At 34.6% G+C, this 24,610-nt stretch overlaps 1 protein-coding gene across 1 annotated transcript; it reads left to right on the top strand.

Annotated features, from left to right (window-relative positions):
• Nucleotides 1-674: 674 nt before the first annotated feature.
• On the top strand, nt 675-23,380 carry LOC139698018 (uncharacterized). The gene is made up of 15 exons (XM_071596874.1): nt 675-718; nt 1,486-1,681; nt 3,514-3,700; nt 3,813-4,071; nt 6,948-7,098; nt 9,134-9,229; nt 11,985-12,178; nt 13,505-13,621; nt 14,422-14,575; nt 14,677-14,874; nt 15,109-15,288; nt 15,382-15,584; nt 18,425-18,638; nt 18,743-18,912; nt 23,308-23,380. Exons 1-15 carry the CDS (start codon nt 675-677, stop codon nt 23,378-23,380), a joined length of 2,436 nt encoding a protein of 811 aa, XP_071452975.1.
• The last annotated feature ends 1,230 nt before the right edge of the window (nt 23,381-24,610 follow it).

Raw genomic sequence — 24,610 nt, 5'->3', positions numbered from 1 at the left:
ATTTACACTCATCTCATATGCGATGCTGCTGCCAAACTTATTCACATTGGGCTAACAGGAATGTTGCCCCTTACTCAAACATTATATCTCGCAGTAAACTCAAAGTCAACAGGCACAGAATTGTGCATCGTATGATAGTGTTATTCCATGCATATTATGTTTCTTTCATTAAAACTTACTTTCATGCCACATTAATATTTGCGCCAAATCTTGGATTATTTTAAGGAGCTTTAAATGATCCAGCTGTCATACTTGGTTTCCTAAAATTTTTCTTGATTTGGTTTCTATGCATTGGACAGAATTTTTAATATTTCAACCATTTCTGTTCAGGATCTATGCTTGAAAGCCTGGTCACAGTGGCGCCATTTCAGTTTTTCTTTGGGGAGTAAAATTATCTTAGGGGAAAATTCATAGATGTCACTTTGCATACATATTCCGTATTAATCAGAAAGTCATAAATTAACTCTTTTCCACATTATTTCACTTATCATGCAAAGAGTATAACTGACATGCACTTAATTTGCTGTTAATGCTGCACAGATGAAAATTTTGTCCCGAAATCTTTTCTTCAAGAATGGACGTAAAAATGCCCTATGCTGCCCATCCTGGCCAATGCGTCTACCAGCATATTATCATAGGGTCAATGATGATAATCAGTGAAACTTTATGAAAGGATGAGCAAAATTGGGAACAGAGCAAGAGGGAAAGATGAGGTTGGGTGAGAGAGAATAGGAAAAGAGAAATATACTTGTCAAACTACTTGGCCAACAATCAGTTTTCAGTTTAAATCTTAAAACATCCAGGAATGCATAAATGTATTCCTGGATGTTTTTTAGTTATTATTTTCATTTTTCTATGTGTGGCTACCAATGCCTATCTGCTATAATTTATGAGAAAGTGACAGTCAAAATATAACAATGGCTGTTTCAATAATTTTGTAGTGCATTGCAAAAAAGCTGGATATTTAAAGAAATTATTTGATATTTGTCTGTTTACTGAAATGCATATCCAATTGCATGTTCATTTACATTTCAAAACTTAGTGCATAATATGCTTTTGTAAGAGTATTGGTGTGAGCATACATATTTTGAACATGACCATCATATTTAAGGGTTTAAGCAATTGACTTTGAGGATTTATAAGCTGCTGAAGATATTTATCTTTTACCAGCTACCATTATTGAGAAGCCATACTCATTTTTAAAGCAATCTACTTAGGCTTTTTCTCTACATGAAGGTTCTTCAAGTGCATGTGTATGTTTTTTTGCACTAGTACCTACTAACATATAAGATAGTTTGAATTTCAATGAAGATCAAAATCAGTAGTGTTTTCACTATTGGCCATCCCTACAATTTACATGTGTTGATTTCTTGAGATACTTTTTATGAATATGTGGTAGACAGTAGTCTTAGGTGGTTAATTTACATAGCTCGGCACAAAAAAACTCCCAAAGTACTCCATTTTAAATGGGGTCTCAAATCTAAGGAACCTTGGTAAGCAACTGCAAATTACAGATGCTCTTGCCAAGCAACATGAAGCCATGACAAGAGCAATGAGGTTGGCCAACCATAACCAGAAACTGGAGAAAGAACTGAAGATAATTGATAAATTGGCATTATGTGTGGAAGAAGAGTGTAATTCAACCATTAAGGGCAATACAGAAAAAATATCAATGATCCAGGTGGGTGTATTTCAGCAGCTTACATTTTTAGTATGGGTTTATTGAGCAGTTAAATCCACCAACGATTTGCCAACCACCAAGTGCTTTCCAGAAGGTAGAATACTGAAGCTTTAAATACTTATTTTCCAATTAATTTTATAGTTTATAACTATCCCTTTGTAAATATTAAAACAGTTTTAAATAGCCTCTGTGATATATTTCCAAACAATATTCTCTCACTATTGTAATGCATCTTACTTATAATTTGCATAACTGGTAACAAATACCTGGCATATATGCCTCTTTAGGATTAAAAACATTAACATGTTTATAATTTGATGAGAATACATAGTTACTTATTAGCAAAATATAAGGTATACAAATCAGTTTTTGATTAATCAAGATCTAAACTATCCATATGATATGAATAGTGCAAGGAAGAGCCATTTGGCTTGTGAAAGGTACTGAATAATTTACCGTCCAAAAAAAATGTTATATGTACTATCATTATTTCCAAAGAATACAGTAGCAGTTATAGTCATTTTGATCAAGATATTCTGCAGCATATTCTCAGCTAAGTTATTTCCTCTTTAATTCACCATTTGCAAAATCTACTAAATTGATAGATGGTTTCTTATCGACACCGATTCCTTTAGTGCATTCAATCCATTTCTAGATTTTCCCACTGTAATGCTTTAGTCTAGGAGCTTTAGTTGACTCTCTTAGCCTGAAAAGGTTGCAAAGTTAAAATACCATTCTCAAGGGTTAGATGCCATGCTGGAATAGCAGGAAGTGAAATGGTCAATAAAGTGACAAAAGAAGCACTCAATAAGTGGATTTGCGGTCTCAATCCATTGTAGTACAAAATCTAAGAATTAAGCTGAAGAATATAACTTTATCAGAATGGAGTACGGCATCATGTGTACTAAGCAGTAACATGCTTTAGGCTGGAAAATCTGGTCTCACCTTGGATGTCTTCCACCAATGAGAGGAGACCGATATCAAGCACCAGAGGGTAGGGCCCAATACCCTAAGTCATGTATATATTTTCATGGAAGAAAAAGTCAAACTGTGGTGCAAGTTCTGTGATACCATTCTGCTTGGTGACCACCTTCAGATAATCTGTTAAAAAATATGAGGAAGTATACGCATCTCTAAATATAAAGGGAGGCAGTGGCATTATCCTTGGTGATAACCCCAAAGCCATATCTTGAGTAATTTTGTTTTCAAAGGAAGCTGACCTCTTCTGGCTTTTTTAATACTGTTAACTGTAGAATTATTTGTAAAATAATTAGCATACTTGATAAATCATCAAAGGAAATATCACATCCCAATTGTTTTAATTTCCCTTCTTTTTTTAATATGGGCCCAATAAGGTGCGAATGATCTATTGTTGGGGCACCTAAACATTAAATTATTATTTATGTGAATTGTAGATGGGTCAACAGTCAATAGCAAAACAGAAATGAATGTTCAAATATTTTGTTTGGAATACAACAAGAACCTTTAAAACAAAATTATGCTCTTTTCTGATAATTAAAAACAATCATTACACAATGATGCAGCAATTTTAATCCTCTGCTTATTTAACAAAAATAAAACTGAATGATTATTTTAAGGAATTGTTATACATGTACAAATATTTAGTAAGTTTTCTTTTCTTGTGATCGAGAAAAATCACTTTCTCACTCATAAGTATGGCAGATTTACCCCAATTTTTCAAAATCCTATGGGCCATTTTTAAGATATAATATGTATGGTTGCTCTATAATTTAGGATGTACTGATCTGTTTTTTCATTAGTCATTGGAGCAGATCACTTTTTACTGCCATATTTACATTTAAATGGTCCAGGAGGAATTAGATGAAAATATATGTAAACTGCGGGGTATGGAATGCAGAATTGCTGATTTGATAAAAAGTAATGAGATCCTCAAGAAAAAAAATTGTGAAATAGAAAGAAAAAGCAGAGAGACTAAAAATGCCTTGCTGAAAGTATTGCAGGAAAAGGAACAGAAAATGATGGAGCTGAGAGAAAAAGGTGAGGGAAGAACAAACACAAAATTCCTTTACAAAATTCTCTTTCAGAATTAATACAAACCAGAACATGGTATCAGCCTTTAATGGTTACGTTTATATGCCTACTTTGACAGAAGAAGAACTGAGTCACGACATCAAAAAAATGTCCATAACTTTACAAAATCAGAAGTACAGAATAATGGAATTGGAGATGGAGCTCGAGGAGTGTAAAGTGCAAAAATTCATGCAAAAACCTATTGCTGTAGCCAAGGATTCAAATTGTACAGATCAACCAAAGAGGAACAATCAGCCAAATTGCAACAGTCAACCTAAGGGTGTCAATCATTCATTGAACATCCACCATTCAAAGGACATTGATAACTTCCATGGGAGGTAAATGTGCCAGCTGACAATAATGCTGCTGGCTTGATTTAAAATTATATTCATTTCCCATAGTTTCATAATTTTTCACACATCAAATTTTTCATGCACTGCAAGTGGAGAAAAAATTTTATAATCTCCATATGCAATGCATTTTAATGCCTTCCAATGTATTATATCACATAAGTAGACATAGTGGCACAAAGTTCGTTCTCCATTTATATGTACTATACTGTTCCACATTGGACAAGGTTGGTTAAATTCCTCATAAGCTCTTTCACTTCAAAATGTGTTCAGTGATTAATCTGAAAACCACTGCCCAACTTTGACGTGTACTCTATCAACCACAGACAAGCATGCTCTATCAAGAGACAGAGCAAATAACCAACAGTTGATCAGTTGGAAGGGAGCTCACACTATTTTAAGACCTACAACATGAGAAATACATTAATTTAAGTTTAAGGACTAGTTTCTTGCGCAGTAGCATCTTTTATTCACTTAAGAGTTTTTATATTAAGAAATTCTGGCAGTTCTGGTGTACCTATGGTGTCCCGAGGGACTGTGTAGGTAGATTGGATCACAAAATCCTTCAGTTCCTGCACTCCAAAAGCTCTACCCCATAGATTATCATGCCATCAGTATATTAAGCACTATGATAATAGTTTAGGAATACTATGATAAATAATGTAGGAATTCTATGACATGCTAATAAGCTGAGCAGAAGAATCTTTAACTACAATAGTAGTATGGTGGATTAATAATTTATCTGTTTTCATCAGATGTTTTTGTTTACATTTAGAAAAAACACTCATTTGTTATTAATTATTGTGCCCTGCTGAATGCACCCATTGATTAATATACCCTAATGCCATTATTGTATTAACTAATAATATTCTCTCCGTAGGTGCTGCAGGAAGCTTATCCTGAAACTAATAATGCTTAGCATTATGTTTCAGCCAATTTATCAGTTATGCATAAGTTTAACCTCTGCATTTTATTAAATAAGATTTGTCTTACTTGTGTTAGTTTTATAACAAAGTCAAATATTTATTTAGAGATGTAGCCAAGGAAGGGGGAATGGCCATTGATGGATAAAAAAAAAACTCAGAGCCCAAAGTCTGACAAATTTTGAATATTTTGATATCATTGATTTAAATATTTTGGCTTCAAACAAAATTGACCATGTAGGTCCATAGATATGTATTTGTATTTTTAGCCATTAGATTCTCAACAATGTAGTAGCTACAATATCAAGGACTACTATAATAGTATTGGATAGGTTTTATTTCTTACTCCCTAACGGCCCCTTGAACCTATTTGATGTCTTCCAATTGAGTTGAAACCTATGGATTGGTAACCTTTGGTTTATAAATTTAAGAATATCATTATTTAGAGGTGGCATTTATAATAAAAATTATGACATTAGAACATATTTATCATATCATGGGGTATTTATTTGGAAACATTTTCAGGTTTTTTTAACCATCAGCTGTAATGAGATCACTAATAGAAAGGAATATTTATAGAGTACTATCAGGATCTATTTGTTTCAAAGATTTGAAAAAGTCATTGAGTAGAGTAAATTGGGTAGAATTGATAAATTAATTACTGAGGATAGGAGTAGATTGGAGGGGTAGGAGACTTATCTGCAACCTGTATACCTGTATGTCTCAGACTGCAGAGGTGTGTGAGGCAGATGGAGAGTTGAGATGTGCAGTGTTAGAAAGAGGGAAAAGGCAGTCCAGTATCATCTGTGCTTTTCAAAATATATGCAGAGGAAATGGTGAAAAGGGTTATGGGAAAGGCTGGAAGCAGGAGTGAACGTCGGTGGGTAATCCATAACTGGCTTTAGTTAGCCAGCCAGCCAAAGGGCTACAAGAATTGTGCTTTATGAACAGAAAAGAGCATATTTTGTCATGAAGGTTTTTATTGCTGAGTGCTTCAGAAAATCAGTGCAATATGTATGGGTCGGTGAGAATCAATATAAACAAAACAAAGGTTATCAGATGTTGGATAAGGAAGATGGTTCAGTTTAACATTGAAATTGGTGGTCAAAACTAGAGCAGGTAGAACAGTTCATCTCTCTTGGAAGTGTTTGGGACCAAAATGGTCTTATTACTCGGGACATAATAAGAAGAATTTCACCAAGCAAATAGGTTTGCTCCATGAAAAGGGAGTTGAAAACAGGGAAGTGAGTAAAGATGTTAAGAAAAGACTTGTTAAAACTTATGTATTGAGCATGGTTTTGTGCATGTGGAAACTTGGTCATTGAGGCAAGATACTAGGGATATTGGAGGCTTTGGAGCTATGGGTGTAAAGAGGATTTAAAAAAGTGAAATGGAAGGAAAACAAATGAAAAGGGACTAGATATGGTGGATGAAAAGAGAGGATTTTGGGTGAAATCCAAAGGAGTCCAGGGAAGTGGATGCAGAGCAATTTGAGAGACAATGGAATGTTGAAAATTGGATCAGTGGAGACATTATTTGGTAAATGAGGAAGGGGAAGAAAAGATAGGCATGCTGGTTGGAGGAGGAATAATGCATGAATGTAGTTTGGGATGCCGGGGTGTATCTGATCGGGGAAGTCTAAGAAATGCATGAGTATTTAATTGGTCTCTTCTAAAATTACATAAAATGGTAGACCACCTCACAAAAAAAATACTGATGAATGCCCCATGCTTATAGTAAAGGCAGAATATTTTTATGACTGCTTAAAGTTTTATTATGGGAATTAATTGGTTACAAATTAGTCCCTTACAGTGTATCTAGTGTCTCTCTCTGCACATGTTGACAAGTATGTTATTTTATTGGTATCTCCTTTCCATTAGCAGAAGTAACCTTATATTTAAAACGATTTTGAAATTTTTCTTTTTTTCTGTGTCTTGTAAGGATTATAAAGATCCATAGTGAATCACCACTGTCACATCTAACCCTGGAGCTGGTGGGAAAAAATTCTGATGAATGTCATACCTCAGGATCAAGTTCTGAACAAGAACTCATGGAAGAAAAAAGTGATAGTTGTAGCCAAACAAGTAAAGAGGTATATTTTCCACTACCTATAATGGCAAGAGTTAAATTTTACCAGTATCCGATTTTAGCTGATAAATTCTTGATCTTTCTGGAGTTGATATGTACTCCAGTGATGATTAAAGCAGAATTTTTTTGTCAAAAATCACTACCATTTTTTGCATATGAGCTAATGTATGTAATAATATTATAATATTGTATTGCCATTTTCCACAACTATTTTTACTGCTTGCAGAGCTTTTTTGGTAGGAGTAAACAAGAATTGCAGCATAGCAGCATATTTTATTATGATGATAAAATAGAAATTGTTCTGATTTGCCAAAAAATACATTAAACTCTACCTACACAATTTTGAATTTTGATAGATTTTTATATATGAAATGCCTAAATAAAAGTATGCTTTCTATAATAACAAGAGATCTGCCATCTTAACAGTTATTGAAGTTGTCAAAAATACATCCCATACATTTTAAGATGATAGAAAAACTAAAATTTTTTCATTGTTTATTATTTAATGATAGTCACAAATAAATACATTAATTTTTATGGTAAAACCACCATATTAAATAATTATTATGATAGTATTTATTTATGGGTTTGACAATGGTTAAGATTAAACTCTAAAAACGGGAAGGAAACAGTTATCTTTGAATTCTTTTGAACAAGCTAAAATTAATCTGAATTTGAATCAAATGATCTATTTTCTCGAATAACTAGCGCTGCCAAATATAAAGAAGCCTTACATACATGACTTGCCTCTGAAGCTCTGTACTCAGTGAATGAAGTTTTCACTAATAGAATAATGGATATGATTTTCTGATATGTTGTGTACCCACCTGATGCACTGCTTTGGGGCATATGTCTTACATGCTGATGTGTTATTTATTGACAATGTTAATTGTATGTCTACTTAATGACCAATAACATTATTATTATTATTGTTATTGTTATAGGCAGCAGGACTCTGGCATATAAATCATTGGCCCTGTTAAATTGGCTGGTAACCATAATGGCTTTATTTATATGAATAACAATTGCTCTTTTTCTCCTTGGCAACTGCTTTTAATGTTTACATTAGCCATGAAAATGTTATGCTCCATATACATTCCTTAGTTATCATATAAATCATTGAATCAAAGGGACAGATTAACTTATAAAGAGTTGATTATGGAGATGAATGAGTTGTGATTTTAATTCAAGGGATAAAAATAATGCCATTTCATTCATAAACAGGTTTAAGCACAACACCTCTATTTAAGAATTGAAGGTTGAAGGCTATTGAATTGTGAAGGTTGATTCAGTTCATTTTTTTAGAGCTGATTTTTTCTGAGTAGATATCTGATATGCAATCTGAGTACAATCTGATAGGCAATGCCTCATCAGATAGCTCATACTAGGTATGTATATGCATATGACTTTATATATATATATGCATGTATTGCACATAGACAACAATGGAAATAGAATTGATTAGGAACACCCAAAATTGGGATTTTAAGAACCAAATTGGTAAATTTGGTTCTTAAAATCAAAGAGTAAACGTATTGTTTATAAATATATATATTGATTCTATGAAACATAAATTATTTCTTTGAAATTGAATAACATTCCTTCAGTGGGGTTATTGGTAAGGGTGTTTTGTGAGGCCTACATATTCATTTTGACTTAAAATTTTGCAAAAGATTGGGAAAGTTTCTATTGCTTTGGACTGAAACACTCTTCAGGAGCGATTGGTGATCATCCAGTCTGTAAATAAACACAAGAATACCTGTGGTGTTGTCCCATTCATAAAATAAATATGCTAGACACCATTGCAAAGGAAAACAACTACCATGGAGACAATGTCCATTCAAGACCCTCCATTTCATTTGGATTGTCATCAACGGAGGTCAGATATTGGTTATTGATTGATGATTGTTGTTAGATGTTAACTACTTTTAAATATGCAGCCTTTTTCACACATTTAAGACAAAGTAAAATTAAGTTTAAAGTTGGTTCATAATGCTATTTGTGTGAATTACTCATTGATTTGTATGATTTTCCTGTAGGCTGTTATCACCAGGTTGAAGAGGGAAAGGGACATTGCTAAATGTGATGTTGAGCGACTTCAGAACGAAATTCTTGCTCTAAGGAAACGACTTGAGGTTGGTTTTGAGTTCAAATTGTGACAGATGTTCTCAGTAAGTGCCCATCTATAAATTGGGCAAAAGTAGATTCTAATCCAATCCATTTTTGGATTGCACTGTTTCAATCTTCTACTACAAAGCAGGAAAATATTCAGTATTTGTTATTTTGCACATTTTTACTCATCCTTGCATTTCTAGATACTTTGAAATTTTCATCAAAGTCATTTTCAAACTGATTTATATGCATATTTACCAACTTAGTTCTTCTGACACGACAAACTCCATTAAATTCCTAATAGACCTCTCACCTTGGTTTACTTCAGCTTAAACTGTTACATAGGTCATTTTAGGATTCACATAAAATTTTTATTTCTGAATTTATTGCTATGATGCACAAAATATAAAAATGTATTTGGTTACCTATAATAAGTGTGACTATCCACTATTTAATAACTGAAACTATCAGCCAAATCTCCAAACTTCCTATTGCATTTATACAAATGTATTATTATCTAGAAAGAGAAAAAATGCTTCTAGAATTATTTTTGTCAATACTTTAACCAAAAAACAGTGTACATTGATGCTTAGGAATAGTTGACCCATTCCCAGTAAATTGTTTTCAATACTCTCAGCTAGTTCAAGGGTTTTCATGGATTTCTTGTTTACTCAGCCTGAACTTTGCACCACACAATACAAAATTTTGCATGTTAAGCCTTGACCTAATACAGCAGTGATACTAATCTATTAGTCTTTCTTGTAAGTTTTGTCCATATCAGAGTTCAGCAAAGGAAACTTGGGATTTTTCTGTATTTTCATCACAAAAAATATAGATCTTTAGTTGCATAAAATCATTAAAATAAGCATGTCAAAATGGAGTCAAATATTTTTGAATGAGATAAGCATTACTTTCCATTTATGAGGGTCAAATTTAAATGTTTTATCTTAACAATAAACTATATAAATTCATCAAGGATTCCATTATACCTGAATATAGCTGTTCTGGCTAACAACTATACTCTTGCTCATCTCAACCTCATTTTCACACCACTTAATCGACGTAAACTTCTTGCCTCAACAATAGAAAAAGTAAACCATATCCATCTTTAGCAAACTGCATCTATAATGAACTGGATACAAGTAAAGATACTGAGCTTCATGTGGCATATTGATATTTTATGCTCTTCCAAAAAGCTCATTCCCCAAAGTAGATCTCATTTTGTGAGAATTTGCAAATAGTTACTTGATGGGACACACAGCTTCGGCAAGTGCTTGATATCTTCTATTTCTATATGAGGCCTGTCAAAGATGACTTCATGATTCATTTGAAGACTAATGTGATTGATCAGTGTTTCAACAATTTGGCTACAGTAAATACATTTTAAATGATTAATTTAAAAAATTCAAAATAGGACCCACAGATATTTGTAGGAAAATATTACAAACTAGGTATTGATAAAAGGAAGGTATCAGAGAAAATTCACATGACTAAAGCAAAATTGACCAAGTTGAACTCTTGGGATGATTATTGTCATGTTTTTGGGTAATATCCTCTTGTAGTTGTAGTTTTTAGGGGAGGCAACCGACAACTGAGGTCATTTTCGCCATAGGGGATGGACAGGAAAGGATGAAGAATGGAGAGAAACCCGACGTTGGCATTAGCCTACTCTAAAGGTGCCAAGGGGTCCGCAGTTTAACGTCCCATGCAACGGACGGCGTACTCACTCAAAGTGCCCTCCACAAAACACCTCAAGTAGGGATCGAGATACCTCTGAAAAATATTCAACACCGCCGAGATTTGAACCCGCGCCCTCTGGGTGGGAAGCCAGTACGTTAGCCCCCGCACCATCTTGATCCCCAATATCCTCTTCAATTTTTCTTTAGAATAAGTCAGTTGAAACTTGGCTTGTTTTGGCAATGGTGAACTCATCATATTTTGGTTTCAAGTTTTAACTATTCAAAAAATAGATGCAACTTTTTTAAATAAGTTATTCTAGTGAATAAGAAACAATCATGACATGTTCCCAGGGCTGTCTCCTTTGGTTATCACTTGCGAATCAATAGCCTCTACAGGAAAATGAAAACCTAATAACTTGTCATAAAAGTTTTGTCATGATTCAGTGTTTAAGGTTAAATGAATACTCAAAATAAAATTACAAAAGTCAACTGATGACATATTCTCTGGATAGCATTTGAACTAGATACTCTGAGGATAGTAACTGAACAAAGAAAATCCATTTTCTCATGTATTTGGTAGATTTTGTTCGGAGAAACAAAAGAGTTATTTCTTACAAGTATGCCATATTGGATTGTCTAATCCTTTTAGTAGCCATACCATAAGATGCCCCCTTAAGAGAAATTTCAAGATATTTGATGATACTGTTGAAGGGAATGGTGGAAATAACTAGGTAGTAAGTGAACTTATTTTGGTTTACACTATAGGAAGATTAACAATCCTTATCCTCACATTATATATATGCCCATTGCTCAAATGACAAACATCTTTAATCTTATCCCTAAAAATTCTAGTGCATTGGTATTGCTCAAGGGTAGCATGAGTGATCCCTATAACCCTATAACTTCAACCTTACAGTGCCTATGCCATAAGTTTTCTCGGAAGTTTGTTAAATGAAGGCTTATAAATTAGGATTCTAAACAACCTTGTATAGAAATAAAATAGAACCAAAAATATTCATTCTATGCCTCATTCTTATTTGTGATTGGTGATGATTGTTATCCGTAATCTTATCATGCATTGATAGTAAACTATTTACAGGCAGCAACTGATGTTCAGATGGAGGAAAAATGCAACTATGAGAGGTGTTTAGCCAAAGAAGAAGAAAAGATCAAGAAACTCCAATCAGAATGTAAAGATCTTCATAAAAATCAATCAGCACTACATTGTAAATTACAAGGACAAGAAGAAAGCATCTCAAAGTTAATGACATGCCTAGATGGTGTTAAGGAAGAGTTGGAAAAAGAGCAATGCTTAAACAAATGTTTAAAGTAAATTTATGATAATTTAATAGCACTAAGCATTGTCAGTAGATTGCTTGATGGCATAAATAGAAATATTGAAGTCATAGCTCATAGTATAAGCTATAAAAACACTAGTCGGTAATTGTAAATTAGTAATAAATTTATTGAACCTTTGCATGACAATAATTCTTTTAGAGTCTTGATCAAGATACATTATTTCACATTTCTATCTGTGTGCCCACAGGATAAAAAGTTTGTGCATAAGAAAGCTTGTTTAGGCATCCATTATTCATAAATCTGCATTTTTGATATTTAAAGGATGAACTTTTTTTGAATATAATACATAATTATATATAATGGTGTTGGATAGTATTTTGTGTAATCTGAGAATGAGTTTTTTTTACCACATCCATCAATGAAAGCACTAATTTGGCATCTTTGCCAGCATGTATCCCATAAAATCATATATTATCATCAATTATGGAGAGAAAAGGGATGCTCATGGGAAGTATGTAACATTTAATGTGCGGAAATGAGAGTTGTGGTTGGGATGTGGATCAGATGAAAAGTGAGAGGAGGATGGAGGCTGACCCCTGTGGAAAGGAAGATGGGAGGGAGAGGTTGATGGCTTGGCATGGGACTAGAGATGAAGACACTAGGCCTTATGGATTTTGGAGAAAAGTTTATTGTTGTGGTTTCCTGTACCTAATTTTTCTCATTTAAAAACTTCAATCTCTTCCTAAAATGAGTAGGTTCAAGAACCATTGAGGTCATCCTTGATACTCTGACCAGGACAAAATATACTCCATCATAAAATTAACCTTGAAAGCCAGTGGTTCATGGCGATATGTGCAGGGTCAAACTTTTTAGGAGGCCTACCCTAACTCCTTTGCCTAAAAAATTGCCCAGAGCAAAAATATTTAATCTCTTACTACATTCTAATTATTCATTTACTAACTTTGATTAAGTTTAAGTAAGTCATTAACTGATTTGATTATTGATTGACTCATTCGCTAACATTTGATTGAACAGAAAAACTTATGATTCAGCTCTCACCTCAGAAAGAGATAGAGGTGTACCCATTTTCATTCTGTTTTTCTTGAACAAGGCTTATTTTCCTCTGAAAGGGCAAGTTATTTTTATGGCCCCTATCAGATAAGCAAAGAAAAATTCTAAAAGGATTTTTGAAAACTCAATGGAACATATTTTAATTGTCTAAAAATTAAGGTGAAAACTATACAAGGAGATAATTCTCAAATTTAATGATTCAAAGATTATACCTGGTAATTTATTAAATTTTGATTTTTCCTGTCACAGGAAGAAAGTTGATCAAAAAACAAAAGATTTGAAGAATTTAGAGCTGGAGTATCAGGAGAAGCAAAGTGAAGTAGAGCAACTAGGAAAATCCAATGCACAGAACCGAAAAAGATACATGTAAGTGTAACCCTCAAATAGTTAAACTAGGTGTCTACTAATGATAATGATCTGGAATGTTTGAATGTGTTCACAAAGTCTCAGAGCTTTAATTACATGATAAATATGTGACTTGCAAGTTAAAAAACATAATCAATATTTGAACTTAGGTCTTCCAATTTAGGGTTGGGTATGCAAGTACATAAATATCCTTGCACTATCAATCTCTTTTCTTTATGCGCTATTTGTCAAGGCTTTTAATACATTCAGGGCATTGCTGTATCTGTACTAGCACAAATAAAAGAATCTGTGGTAAAAGATTAGAAGGTCATCACAATGTTTTTTGGTACTACTTAATGACTGATGAACAACAAATCAGATGTATTAGTATGTGCACGGTGTCCAATTTCTAAAGTATAACTCTTGGGAATACACTGTGATGGAAAACGCCTTGGTTATATAATTGGTGCACATATGTGGTGTAATTGGGATTAGGATATGATTGCTCATTTTAAAATTAATGAACACTATTTTAAATGACAACATGCAAAAATTGCAAAATCTTCCAAACAATTTATAATTCATTTGAACTTTGCAATATTATTAATCTTTGTCAAAAGAAGGAATATTTTCTGTTGAAATTTATAAACAGTATGGATGAAAGAAAAGGATATGATTATTTTTGTGATAAAAAACGTTTTATTTTTCCTGAAATTTGTCTTATCCATCGTTAGGAAAAAAATAATGTGAAGCAAACACAATAGTCATAAATTCTAAGCATACTGGAATACTTAAAAAATACTTCACTTTATATTAACCAGTGTGACAGAATCACAGCTAATATCAACAAAAAGAATTCTGGAGACAGTCACCTATAAGGTGGAAACCCTAGCCAAGGAAAATAGACATTTGAAAACTCAAATGATTGAGCAAGAAAATGAAGCAAAGGACATGAAAGAAGAGCTTGTAGAAAAGGTATAATGAAAGCAAAATGAAGAGACTAATTATAATCAGCTTTGTTACCACATTTGAATTAATGCAACAAGGTGACAAACTTCGCCTACACAATTCCTTAGGCTGGATTGCTCAATAGACTAATGAAGAAAATTTCTAGCTTGCAAGATGACCTGACCCACTCAAAAAAGGAAAACAGAAGGCTACTGATGAGCATTACAGAAATGTGCATGAAGATGAATGAGTCAGATTCTCAAATTGAAAGATTGGATTGTCAGTTGAAGGTCATAAGCTATCAAATGCAGGGATATAAAAAACAGGTGATTCTTAAATATTTATCTAGACCTACTTTTGTGGACTAGGTTTATAAAAAAAATCATCTGTGGATATTCAAAATTAAGAATTACAAAATACTTTCACATTAAGACACAGCGAAGGAAAGGAATAATTACATCGTTGAACCATTTTATTTGTGAGTGATTAGTGATGTTTCATTTATATCTCAATAGAATATGAGTTTTTGAAAATATTTTTAAAAACCTTTATTCTTATAGATTGTTAATTTGAATAAGGAAATTGCAGAACTGGAAAATATAAAATTTAGTCAAGAGAAGGAGAGAGCTAAACTTGAAGCTCACCCTCGTGTTGCACAAGAGCTCTGCACTAATCTTGGAAGTAAAAAAGATAGCAACATTACCGAATCCGTCTGCAATAATGTTGCACCTGAGAAATGTGTAAAAGTCAAATTTTCTATATTTCCTCATAAACATGAGAATAAAACACTTTTGAAAATCTAATAGTATTGATACATGTTTTGCAAAATTCAGATGGATTGTGAAGTGTGCAATCTTAGAAATGAAGTGAGTAAGCTCAAGACTTGGAATAAAAACTTAAAAGAAGTGATTTCATCCCTAAGAAATGTTATGAAGAGCAAAAGAAAAGAGTCAGTGGAGCATGAGACATCAAATCAAGAGCTCCAAAATGAAGTGCAAATGCTTCAAAATTTAATCCAAGAGATGCAAAAGACGTTGTGAGTAAAGCATTCATTTGCAATGGCTCTGTAACCATTCATCATATGCCACGAAATACATGCAGTATTACCTCCACTCATGAAGTGCTCAAAATATGAATTTGACGAGATATTAACTTTTTATTGTTATTATATATTGGCCCCTAGATATGAACTTTTTCTCGAGATAAAGATTGTAATGCTACTCATCACAGACTACTTAATGCGGGTGCTAATGTGCAAGAAAACCTTAATTAAGGCATTCACTTTCAAGGATGTCTTGAGAGTACAAAACAAATGCAGGCCCTGCTGCACACGTGAAGTATCAATTTTTAACTCTCATACTACATCATGCGTGTACATTCAACAGATACCTTTCTAGGGTAAAAATAGCTGTTAGCTTGTATGCATCTAACATGCAATGAACACAATGCATTTTCAGTTTTGTTTTTGAATATTAATTCAGCCAAAATACTTCAGAAAATGTTTTTAGCACTTACAGCTGATCATCCACATCTTTCTACAGTCTCCTACTAGACTTTTTTTTTATAAGTAAAGATGCTCTTTAAGGAAATATCTCTGAAGCTATGTTTTTTTGTTGCTGGTGGATTTTCATTTCAAATTTAAAATTTTGGTAAGCCAACTCATTTCTTATTGTTTTGATTGTTTTCTCATGATACAAAATGAAAGAGTGAATTTTTAGATGCAAACATTTTGAGATAAAAATTGTGGACAAGAACAAATTATGTTCACAAATCATGGTACCATTTTATTTAAATTCTGGAAAATGTATAGGAGTTGGATGACATTTTTTCATGAGTTTACCACTTGATTGTCTTCCCTGTTTTCTTGCCAACTGAATATTTTCACCATCATTTCAGATTGAGTATGAGTCAAAAGTAATGAGTGATTTTTTAGTTACTCAGTACCTGTATGAGAATGCCATGGCAGTCTGATTGACATCTGCTTTAGTGCTCAGTTAAAAGAGCATGGTTCCTTATGCTCATCTGTATCTTATAGCTGTACTCACTCTGAAGTATATTTCTTCAAAACAGAGTGAAACATGGTCTGGAATGCATGAGGTTAATAGTTACTTCTTCTTGATTTAATGAAGTGGTAGACCATGAATCTTTATTTTACATACATAGTAGATGGCTGTGTAGGTTTTTGCGGTGGTGGTTTGAAGGATTCTACATTCTCGGGTTTCACCGCATCATTGTTTAATGCTGACAACAGCTTCGCCAAAGTTGCATTCGGACCGGTCTTTTGGAATTTTGTCCTTCGGTCCAGGGAGAGTGTTCACTATTTTCTTGGTGGAGTTAAATCTTGTTACCACGTCGTGCTTTTTCAGGACTCTGGCTATCTTCTCGGATGTTCCCGATACGTAGGGGCTCTTCGATGTTCCCGATACATAACAGCTATACGAAGGAGTCTACCAAGTACCTTGTTCATGTGGGAAAGCCTACATCAGGGAAACATGCCGATCAATGAAAGTTCGGATGAAGGAACACCTCTGGGCAAAAACAAATAAGCAGTTTCACCTGTTGGCCATCTCAGAACACAAATAAGGTGAACCCGGTCATGACATCTCATTCTAAGAAGCAAACATCATTGCAAAGGAGAGGAGACATTACCCAAGACTAATTAGAGAAGCAATTGAAATTGCAAAAAACCCGGGGAACATTAACAGAGATGAAGGCTACCATCTCCACAATGCGTGGAAGAAAGTTCTCCGGCAACGGACCAATCAGCTAGCAGCCACTAGACGGGACCACCTATATAAGGGTGGCCAAAATCCGAGTCCCTCATCTTTGACCTGAAGACGCCAAATGCAACTTTGGCAAAACTGTTGTCAGCGTTAAATAACGATGCGGTGAAACCCGAGATTGCAGAATCCTTCATACATAGTAGATGTATGGACAGAGAGGAGGAATGAGAACTTTCAAATAACATTTTTCAAATATCTACCCAGCAGGGATTTAACAAATCTACCATTCTCAGGATATCAGGATCAGTTTTAATACCTCTAACTTAAATGCTACCCATTTTCCTTTTCATATCCAGGCAGGTTCAAATGTGACAAACAATGGCTCGGTTAGCTCCCCACCCTATGATCCACAGCCAGCAAGCAACTCTTTAGCATTCACATGAGTAAAAGAGAATCCATTTTCTAATTAAGTGATTTGTTAAATGAACTTACAAAAATGTCTCCACAATTTCAAGGACCATCATGCACTGGAAGAAATAACTCAGGAGGAAGGGAAATTTTTCATTGTTATAACTTTGGGTAGCTTGAATCTCAAATTGGCATATACCTTTAATGATGATCCTCTCCTCATTGGGTCATGACTTATTGGTCATGCTATGGTGTAACTGTTATGGTTTGCAATGGCTGCTCTTAAGCGACTGCTTCATTTCAGTAAATTTTTGTGTCTTTTATCTCAATTGAGAAAATATTGCAAATGACCAGCTTCCCAATGATTCAACGCAAGTTTAACTTCTAAATGGCATAAAGAGCCATACAAAGATTCAGTCATGAATTGATTTCTCGCAGAAGAGGAGGGAATGCCAACTGGGATAATGGAAGGTGCTGGACCAAATCTGATGGCAAATAATGGCTCAACTTAATGCTATAAATGTCTAAGATAAGATCTAAGATAATGCTGAAGAGACAGACTTCAGAATATTTATAATATAGGGAAAGTTTGAAACAAAATACACAACTTAGTTCATATTTTAATCTATGGTATCCCTTCCACTAAATAGGAACAAATGTTTTGAACATTGTTGCGGGCATAATGTATATATACCGTTCAATAACTATTAAATTTAATCCTAATACATTTTTTGGAATATTACAGAGCAATTAAATCTGGGGATAGGATGCAAAAGAAAGGCCCAAAATTAGCAGTTGACGTGGAGCATACAAATAGATCTTGTTTGAAGTCTCCCCGAGAAATGCAGACCAAACCAAGGATGGCCCTTGAGGTAGAAAACGGGATGAATGCTCCATCACAGATGAAGCATTCACATAACTTCTCACACCCTAAGGTGAAATCAAATATTAGACCAATGGTGAGCAAAATTTCTGAAAATGATTGTTGATAAGCAGCTAGATTTAAAATCACTATGCTGGCAAAGATGAAGTTCACTTTGAAAGAAATTACTAACTGTTCAAGGCTAAACAAACAACAAGACATGATGTGAAACAATCTGACAGATCACACTGCAGAACAGAGAAACCCAAAGTCAGCAGTGCAAGAGGGAGGCATGAGACAATGAGCCCAAGAGGAAGATCTTCTTCACAAGCTTCCAAAATTCATGTGCATGCCAGTATTTCTCCTGGAAGGTTGGTTGGTATTTTTCTTTGAAATTTTTAAATGATCCCTCAATTGATATTAACATGAATAGGACCATAATGCCTCCTTTTATTTGAGAACAAAATCAATTTAAAATATAAAAAAATTATTGAATTGATAATTTACCCTCAAAACATAAAATACATCATGATATTTACTCATTAGGAAAAGAGCATGGCTCTCAAGATATGTCTATGGTTCTGGTATGTCATGATATCAGGTTTTTAAATTTATAGCATTTTAAAGGGCTCAATAAAAACTATTTTACAAATTAAAAGAACTGTGGGAGATTTAAGGTAACTTTTAATGTAGTCATATGCTAATAAGCATTGAAATGCAGAAATTCTATAATATACATGGGCAAAATATTTGCCACAGTGTCATCTGTGAGCACATGATTTTGGAGATACTCTCAACAAATATGATTTGACTATGGGCAGCTCTGAAACCATCTTCCCTGCTCCCTTTGGATTTCTCCCAGCAGTCCCCTATCATTCCCCATCATGCCTAGCTCATCCTCATTTATTTTCCTTTCTGTCCACTTCACCTTTTCCATCCTTCTCTATGCTGAAATTCCAGAAGCCTCCTGTCTACACCTAGTATCTTGCTTCAATGACCATAATTCCATGCCATACAAAACCACAATCCATATTAAAATTTGATGAGCCTTTTCTTAAAATCCTTGCTCAATGTGCCTGTCATTAATTCCCTCCTCATTTTGAAAGCCTCTTTGCCTAGTGAAATTTTTCTTATGCTGCTACCACGTCATTGAGTGACAGTGTCACGTTAAAAACACTATTGAGAAGGCAAGGGGAAACCACCTAAATTATTTACCCAAGAATATCATGATGGACAGTACTCATATCAGGACAATAAATCCTGGCCATCACGGGACTCGGCTCAATCGGTCATGTGCCATACCTGGCAGCGGGAGAGGCAAGGCTTTCGTGGTCATCATCTCATGAAATCCTTGTAAAGCGGAAGAAGCAGTTCCGATGAAGAGGAGTTAACTAGTTAGAATATGAACTTTTAATGTTAAAATGATGTTGAGGACTGGGAAATTAGAAAATACTCGTAACGCGAGAAATGGAGGAAGGAAATCTATATGTTTTAGGATTGTGCGAGGTGAAATCGTAAGATAGCAGGGATCATTGGACTGATACGTAGCTATAGAATAACATACAGCGGAGGGGAAGAGAGCCAGCGAGGGGTGGCAATTATATTGGAAAAAATGGCCGGAAGAAACGCAGTAACCATAGAGCAAGAGACTAATAGGATATTATTTGTAGATGTAAAAGTTAAACCAACGAACTTGGTCATTGTTCAGGCATACATACCTACAATAAATCATATGGAGTTAGGAGTCGACAGTTAAGAGGACATAATTGCGGGTTTTACAAGAGGAAATCATGAGATATTTGATAGTGATGTGTGATTGGAACGCGGCTGTGAGTGAAGGAAGAGATACCACCAATTAAGAGCAAGAGATGATCTCGGAGGGAAAGCAATAAAGCTCTACAAGAGAGAGGAGCTAAATTCGAGTTGAGACACCTCAAAAGGCGTAGGTAGGTATGTCTGGAGAATGCAGGGGGATTCAGAAAGATATCAGTTACATTTCATGATGGTTAGGCATGGATTTAGGAACAATGTGATCAATTCGTAATTTCCCGAGGGAGGATGAAGACTCAGGTCATAATATAGTGATCCTGAAGTGCAGCGTCCGATTCAAAAAGATACGACAGGAAAGGCAGTTCAGGTAATGGAATGTAGAAGCATTCAACCGAAATGACACGGAAAAAGTATCGACAGGTTGTAGAGAAAATCATGTGTGAGGTAAGAGAGCTGGATCCTATATATAGTAGATAAAAAGAGAATGTAGAAAGCCATAAACGAAACTATAAGAACGGTAAATATGAAAAGATCAAGGAAACCATCGATTACGGACGGGATGATTAGAAAAATAGACGATAGAAGGAAATGGAAAAATATAAACACAGAGTTTGGTAGGAGGAAGTATATACTCGTGTACCTAAATGATAAACTGAGGCTGGTAACAAAAAGAGCAAAAGAAGTGTGGTGGAAGGCGCAGTACGAGCATATGGAAAGGTTACAAAGAAAGGTTGAAATTGGTGCGCTGTACATGAAGGTGAAAGTATTGCTAGGAAGAAAGACGGGAAAATCCACGCAAATAAACAAAGATAACTCAGGAAAATTATTAATTGTACCAGGGAGGATTCGAGAGAGATGAAAGGAATATAAAGATGAACTATTGTAAAGACAGTAAGTCAGTTAAACTAGACATAGAAAGAGAACATGAAGTAGAAGAGGACGCGATAGGTCCAGATTTACTTGATGGCAAGAGAGAGAAATCGTCAAGGAAATTGTGTGAGGGTAGACAATATTCCTGGCAAACTACTTATTCTTTTAGGAGAACGTGGGAGGAAGAGGTTTTTCGGACTGATTCGGAGCATTTATAAGGAAGGAACTTGGCCATAAGATTTCTTCTGATTGTTACCAGATGCTTTTTCAAAAAGAGGAAATCAGCCATTTGTGAGGGCTATAGAACAAGAGGCTTAATTTCACGCATAGTTAAACTGGTTCGCAGGATCATTAATAAGATGATGGGGATCAGGGTGAATGATTACTTAGGGATTGTTCTGATTACGGTTTGGGTTTAGGAAGAGGGGAGGCACACGTGATGCCATTGTGGTAATGAAACCACTTACAAGTACGTCGCACACTTGTGTATCGTTGGAGAGCAACATAGAATACATTCAGGATGTACGTGTACTTGTCTGTTTCTCTCTCGTATGTTTCTCTTTCGCTTATTTCTAAAAGGTCTTTGAAAGAGCGAATTGGGTAGAGTTAATGAATGTATTGCAGAAAATATGAGAGAAAGGAGACTTATCCACATCCTATGCATATCTCACACTACTCAGTTGCGAGAAATGGATAGAGAATCCAAATGGGAAGTGTTAGCAAGGGGAGTAAGATAGGGGTGCTCTTTATCACCTGCGTATATGTGGAGGAAACTAAAGAGGCTAAAGAGTCATGGAAAGACCTGGAGACAGGGATGGAAGTAGCCGGGGAATCCAGTTAGATTTGCTGATAATCAAGCTTTATTTTGTCAGTCAAAAAAGGAATTAGGGGTTACAAGCTATGCTGAGTACATAGGAAAGTCAGTGCAAAGACTTGGGATGAGAATAAATGTAAACTGAACAAGGTTTTCGGGAAGGGTTTACGAGCGTTCTCATATTCCCATGCAGTGACGTAGACAGCGCTCGTTTATACACCGCTATTGTCACTAAATCTATACAATTGCGTTTACACTCTCCTTTTAAATAAATGTTATGATTGGGGTGACGGTATCCTTTTCCAGCATATACGAGCTCTTATGCTTAAAAATTATTTTAAATAGTTACCGACAATTTTTTTTCAATTCGACCTTGAAATCATAAGAAATATCGCCTTGTTTAAAAATAAATAATCCAGCAATAAAATATTTTTCATAACGAAATTCATTATTTTGCCTTTTTGATTGTTTACGCAAATTTAATATTAAAATATATTTTACGTTTGTGTTATTTTTGGGAAAAAACGTGAGGACTCAGTTTCAGGGCTATTAAGACTTCTTGCCATTTAAATTCGTTTTCTTTCGTAATGTTCCAGTTAGCTTAACTTCTCATTGCTTAAACCATTGATCTTTTCTGAGTGACTTTCCTTACCTTGCGTCCCATAAACCCATGTCTAAAGCACAGCAGTACTACGATGGAATACTGACGGATTTTAGCTGGAATTAGTGGTGGAAATATTTGCTTCGTCATTTTTGACTGACCTTCTCCTCCGGTTAGAAAGTGGCCCACTTCTAGTCCTTGTCGATGGTTACTTTTTGCTTATTGTTTTATTGAAATTAGCTGCACACGCAAAATAATTTATCATTTGGCTTCTTTGATAAATGTGAACTTTTATTGCGCGAGAAACAATTTGGCAGCTTACGGGCGACAGATTATCGCGTAGAAAATCGAAATAACTCCTAAAACTGAATAGGCACCCGCGAATTATGACGCCACTAGTTGCTATCCACTGAAATATTAATTACCAATCGAAAGCAGTATACCTGTAGGTACGCCGAAGTTGTGCGCGATTATATTTCCGAGTGAATATGGCCCGAGGCCTTTCAAATCTCCTCCAATTGCAATTTGTACCGCACTTAATGCTCATGCGGAGATTTTAATTAATATTTCAATTGATATGCTAACGCCCGTCATAGAACTGATCCGTGAATTCCATGCATTCTATTTTTAATTCAATCCAAAAATCTGTAATCATAGAAGAGTGTTAAAAATGATCATTTTTGAGAATATGCTGTGAATTTTATCTGATAGTCAAGTGAATGTGGAGCTAGAAGATGATGATGGCAGCTGCGGAGGAGAATACTATTCAAACCACTCTTCATAGGCGTGAATTATCCAAAGCAGCAAACCTTGCACTGTAGTGACACTAACTAATATGAAATCATTTTATGAATGCCAACTTCAAAATACTTGTATGAAATTGATGTTTCACCATTATTAATTTTCTGGCTGCTAACTGAATGATCAATTGAGATTTAGATTTGTTATGATTCATTAGTATTGCAGAAATGATGTAGCATTCTTCAAGCTATACATATGTACTTTTACAAATTTTTGTAACAGAATTGTTACATACTCTGTTGTCAAAAGATGTTGTAAATTATGTATCTGTTGCAAAACTTAAGAAAAATAATTTTTCTTTCAATTGACATGTTGCTCTTAATATTGAAACCATGTTTGTCCAAGTCTGAATAAAATTTTCCGCAAATTGCTTCATTTTTAGGTATTTTTTTATTAGTTCCTTCGGAGGTATATGATACAAACAAACTATTATTTCATGTATTGCCACCGGAATACCTCTAAAGTGCTAAAGATTACTATACTTTATTGTAGAAACTGCACTAAAGCCTGATCACAAGGGCCACACTTCATGAATGGCTTCAGAGATTAGGAAGAGATACTTAAAGCGTTTAAAATTACTGAGACAACTTTGATTGTCTGCGCTCCTTTAGTTCCCTATATTTTATAATGAATATCTGCATTGCAAGCGCTCCTAATTCAAATTTTTTTCGCCAACAGTCAGTAGCAATAAAAGAAAAGCAACCTCAGTGAAAGAGGGACTTTTAACAATACCATTTGATTACTATTTTCGGTAATAGTAAAAATACGTGTCTCGGGGATACCAGTTATGAATACTACTAAGGAACCTGGATATTTTACTTGATTATTTGATAGGAAATGTGACCATTCGTATCAATTTTCCGAGGTGGGGAAGAATATATATCCATCGAAATGCAAAAGCATGAAATAACTTTGGAAGATGACTATTTTTGGTGATATTATTCGAGGACATCAATCATTAAATCCATGGTCCAGGGATCTAGGTAATGCACTCTTGATCAAAGAACAATGTCTTTTGTAATTGGCGCCTCAGGAAATCCAGTAGAAGTGATGAGGGTAGAAAAAGAAACTTTGCACTTCCACATAAGGATTTAATATTTCAAACGACCATGGTTTCGATTCTGCGCATCATCATCAGGTGGCATGCGTGAAAATACACATGGCATAAATGTGAACATACATGTGAAATATATCAGGTGACATGCATGGAATT

Source organism: Hetaerina americana, unplaced genomic scaffold (genome assembly GCF_022747635.1).
Source record: "Hetaerina americana unplaced genomic scaffold, ioHetAmer1.1.p SCAF_8, whole genome shotgun sequence".
In the NCBI taxonomy this organism is placed as follows: Eukaryota; Metazoa; Arthropoda; class Insecta; order Odonata; family Calopterygidae; genus Hetaerina; species Hetaerina americana.
The sequence above is the reverse complement of the archived record's forward strand: the minus strand, read 5'-3'. Positions and strand labels throughout refer to the sequence as shown.

Coding starts and splice junctions, on each gene's coding strand:
- LOC139698018 (XM_071596874.1), top strand. CDS start 675: ATGAGCAAAATTGGGAACAGAGCAAGAGGGAAAGATGAGGTTGG. Junction 14,875..15,108: donor TGCAGGGATATAAAAAACAG/GTGATTCTTAAA, acceptor TTATTCTTATAG/ATTGTTAATTTGAATAAGGA. Junction 18,639..18,742: donor AATCAAATATTAGACCAATG/GTGAGCAAAATT, acceptor TAACTGTTCAAG/GCTAAACAAACAACAAGACA.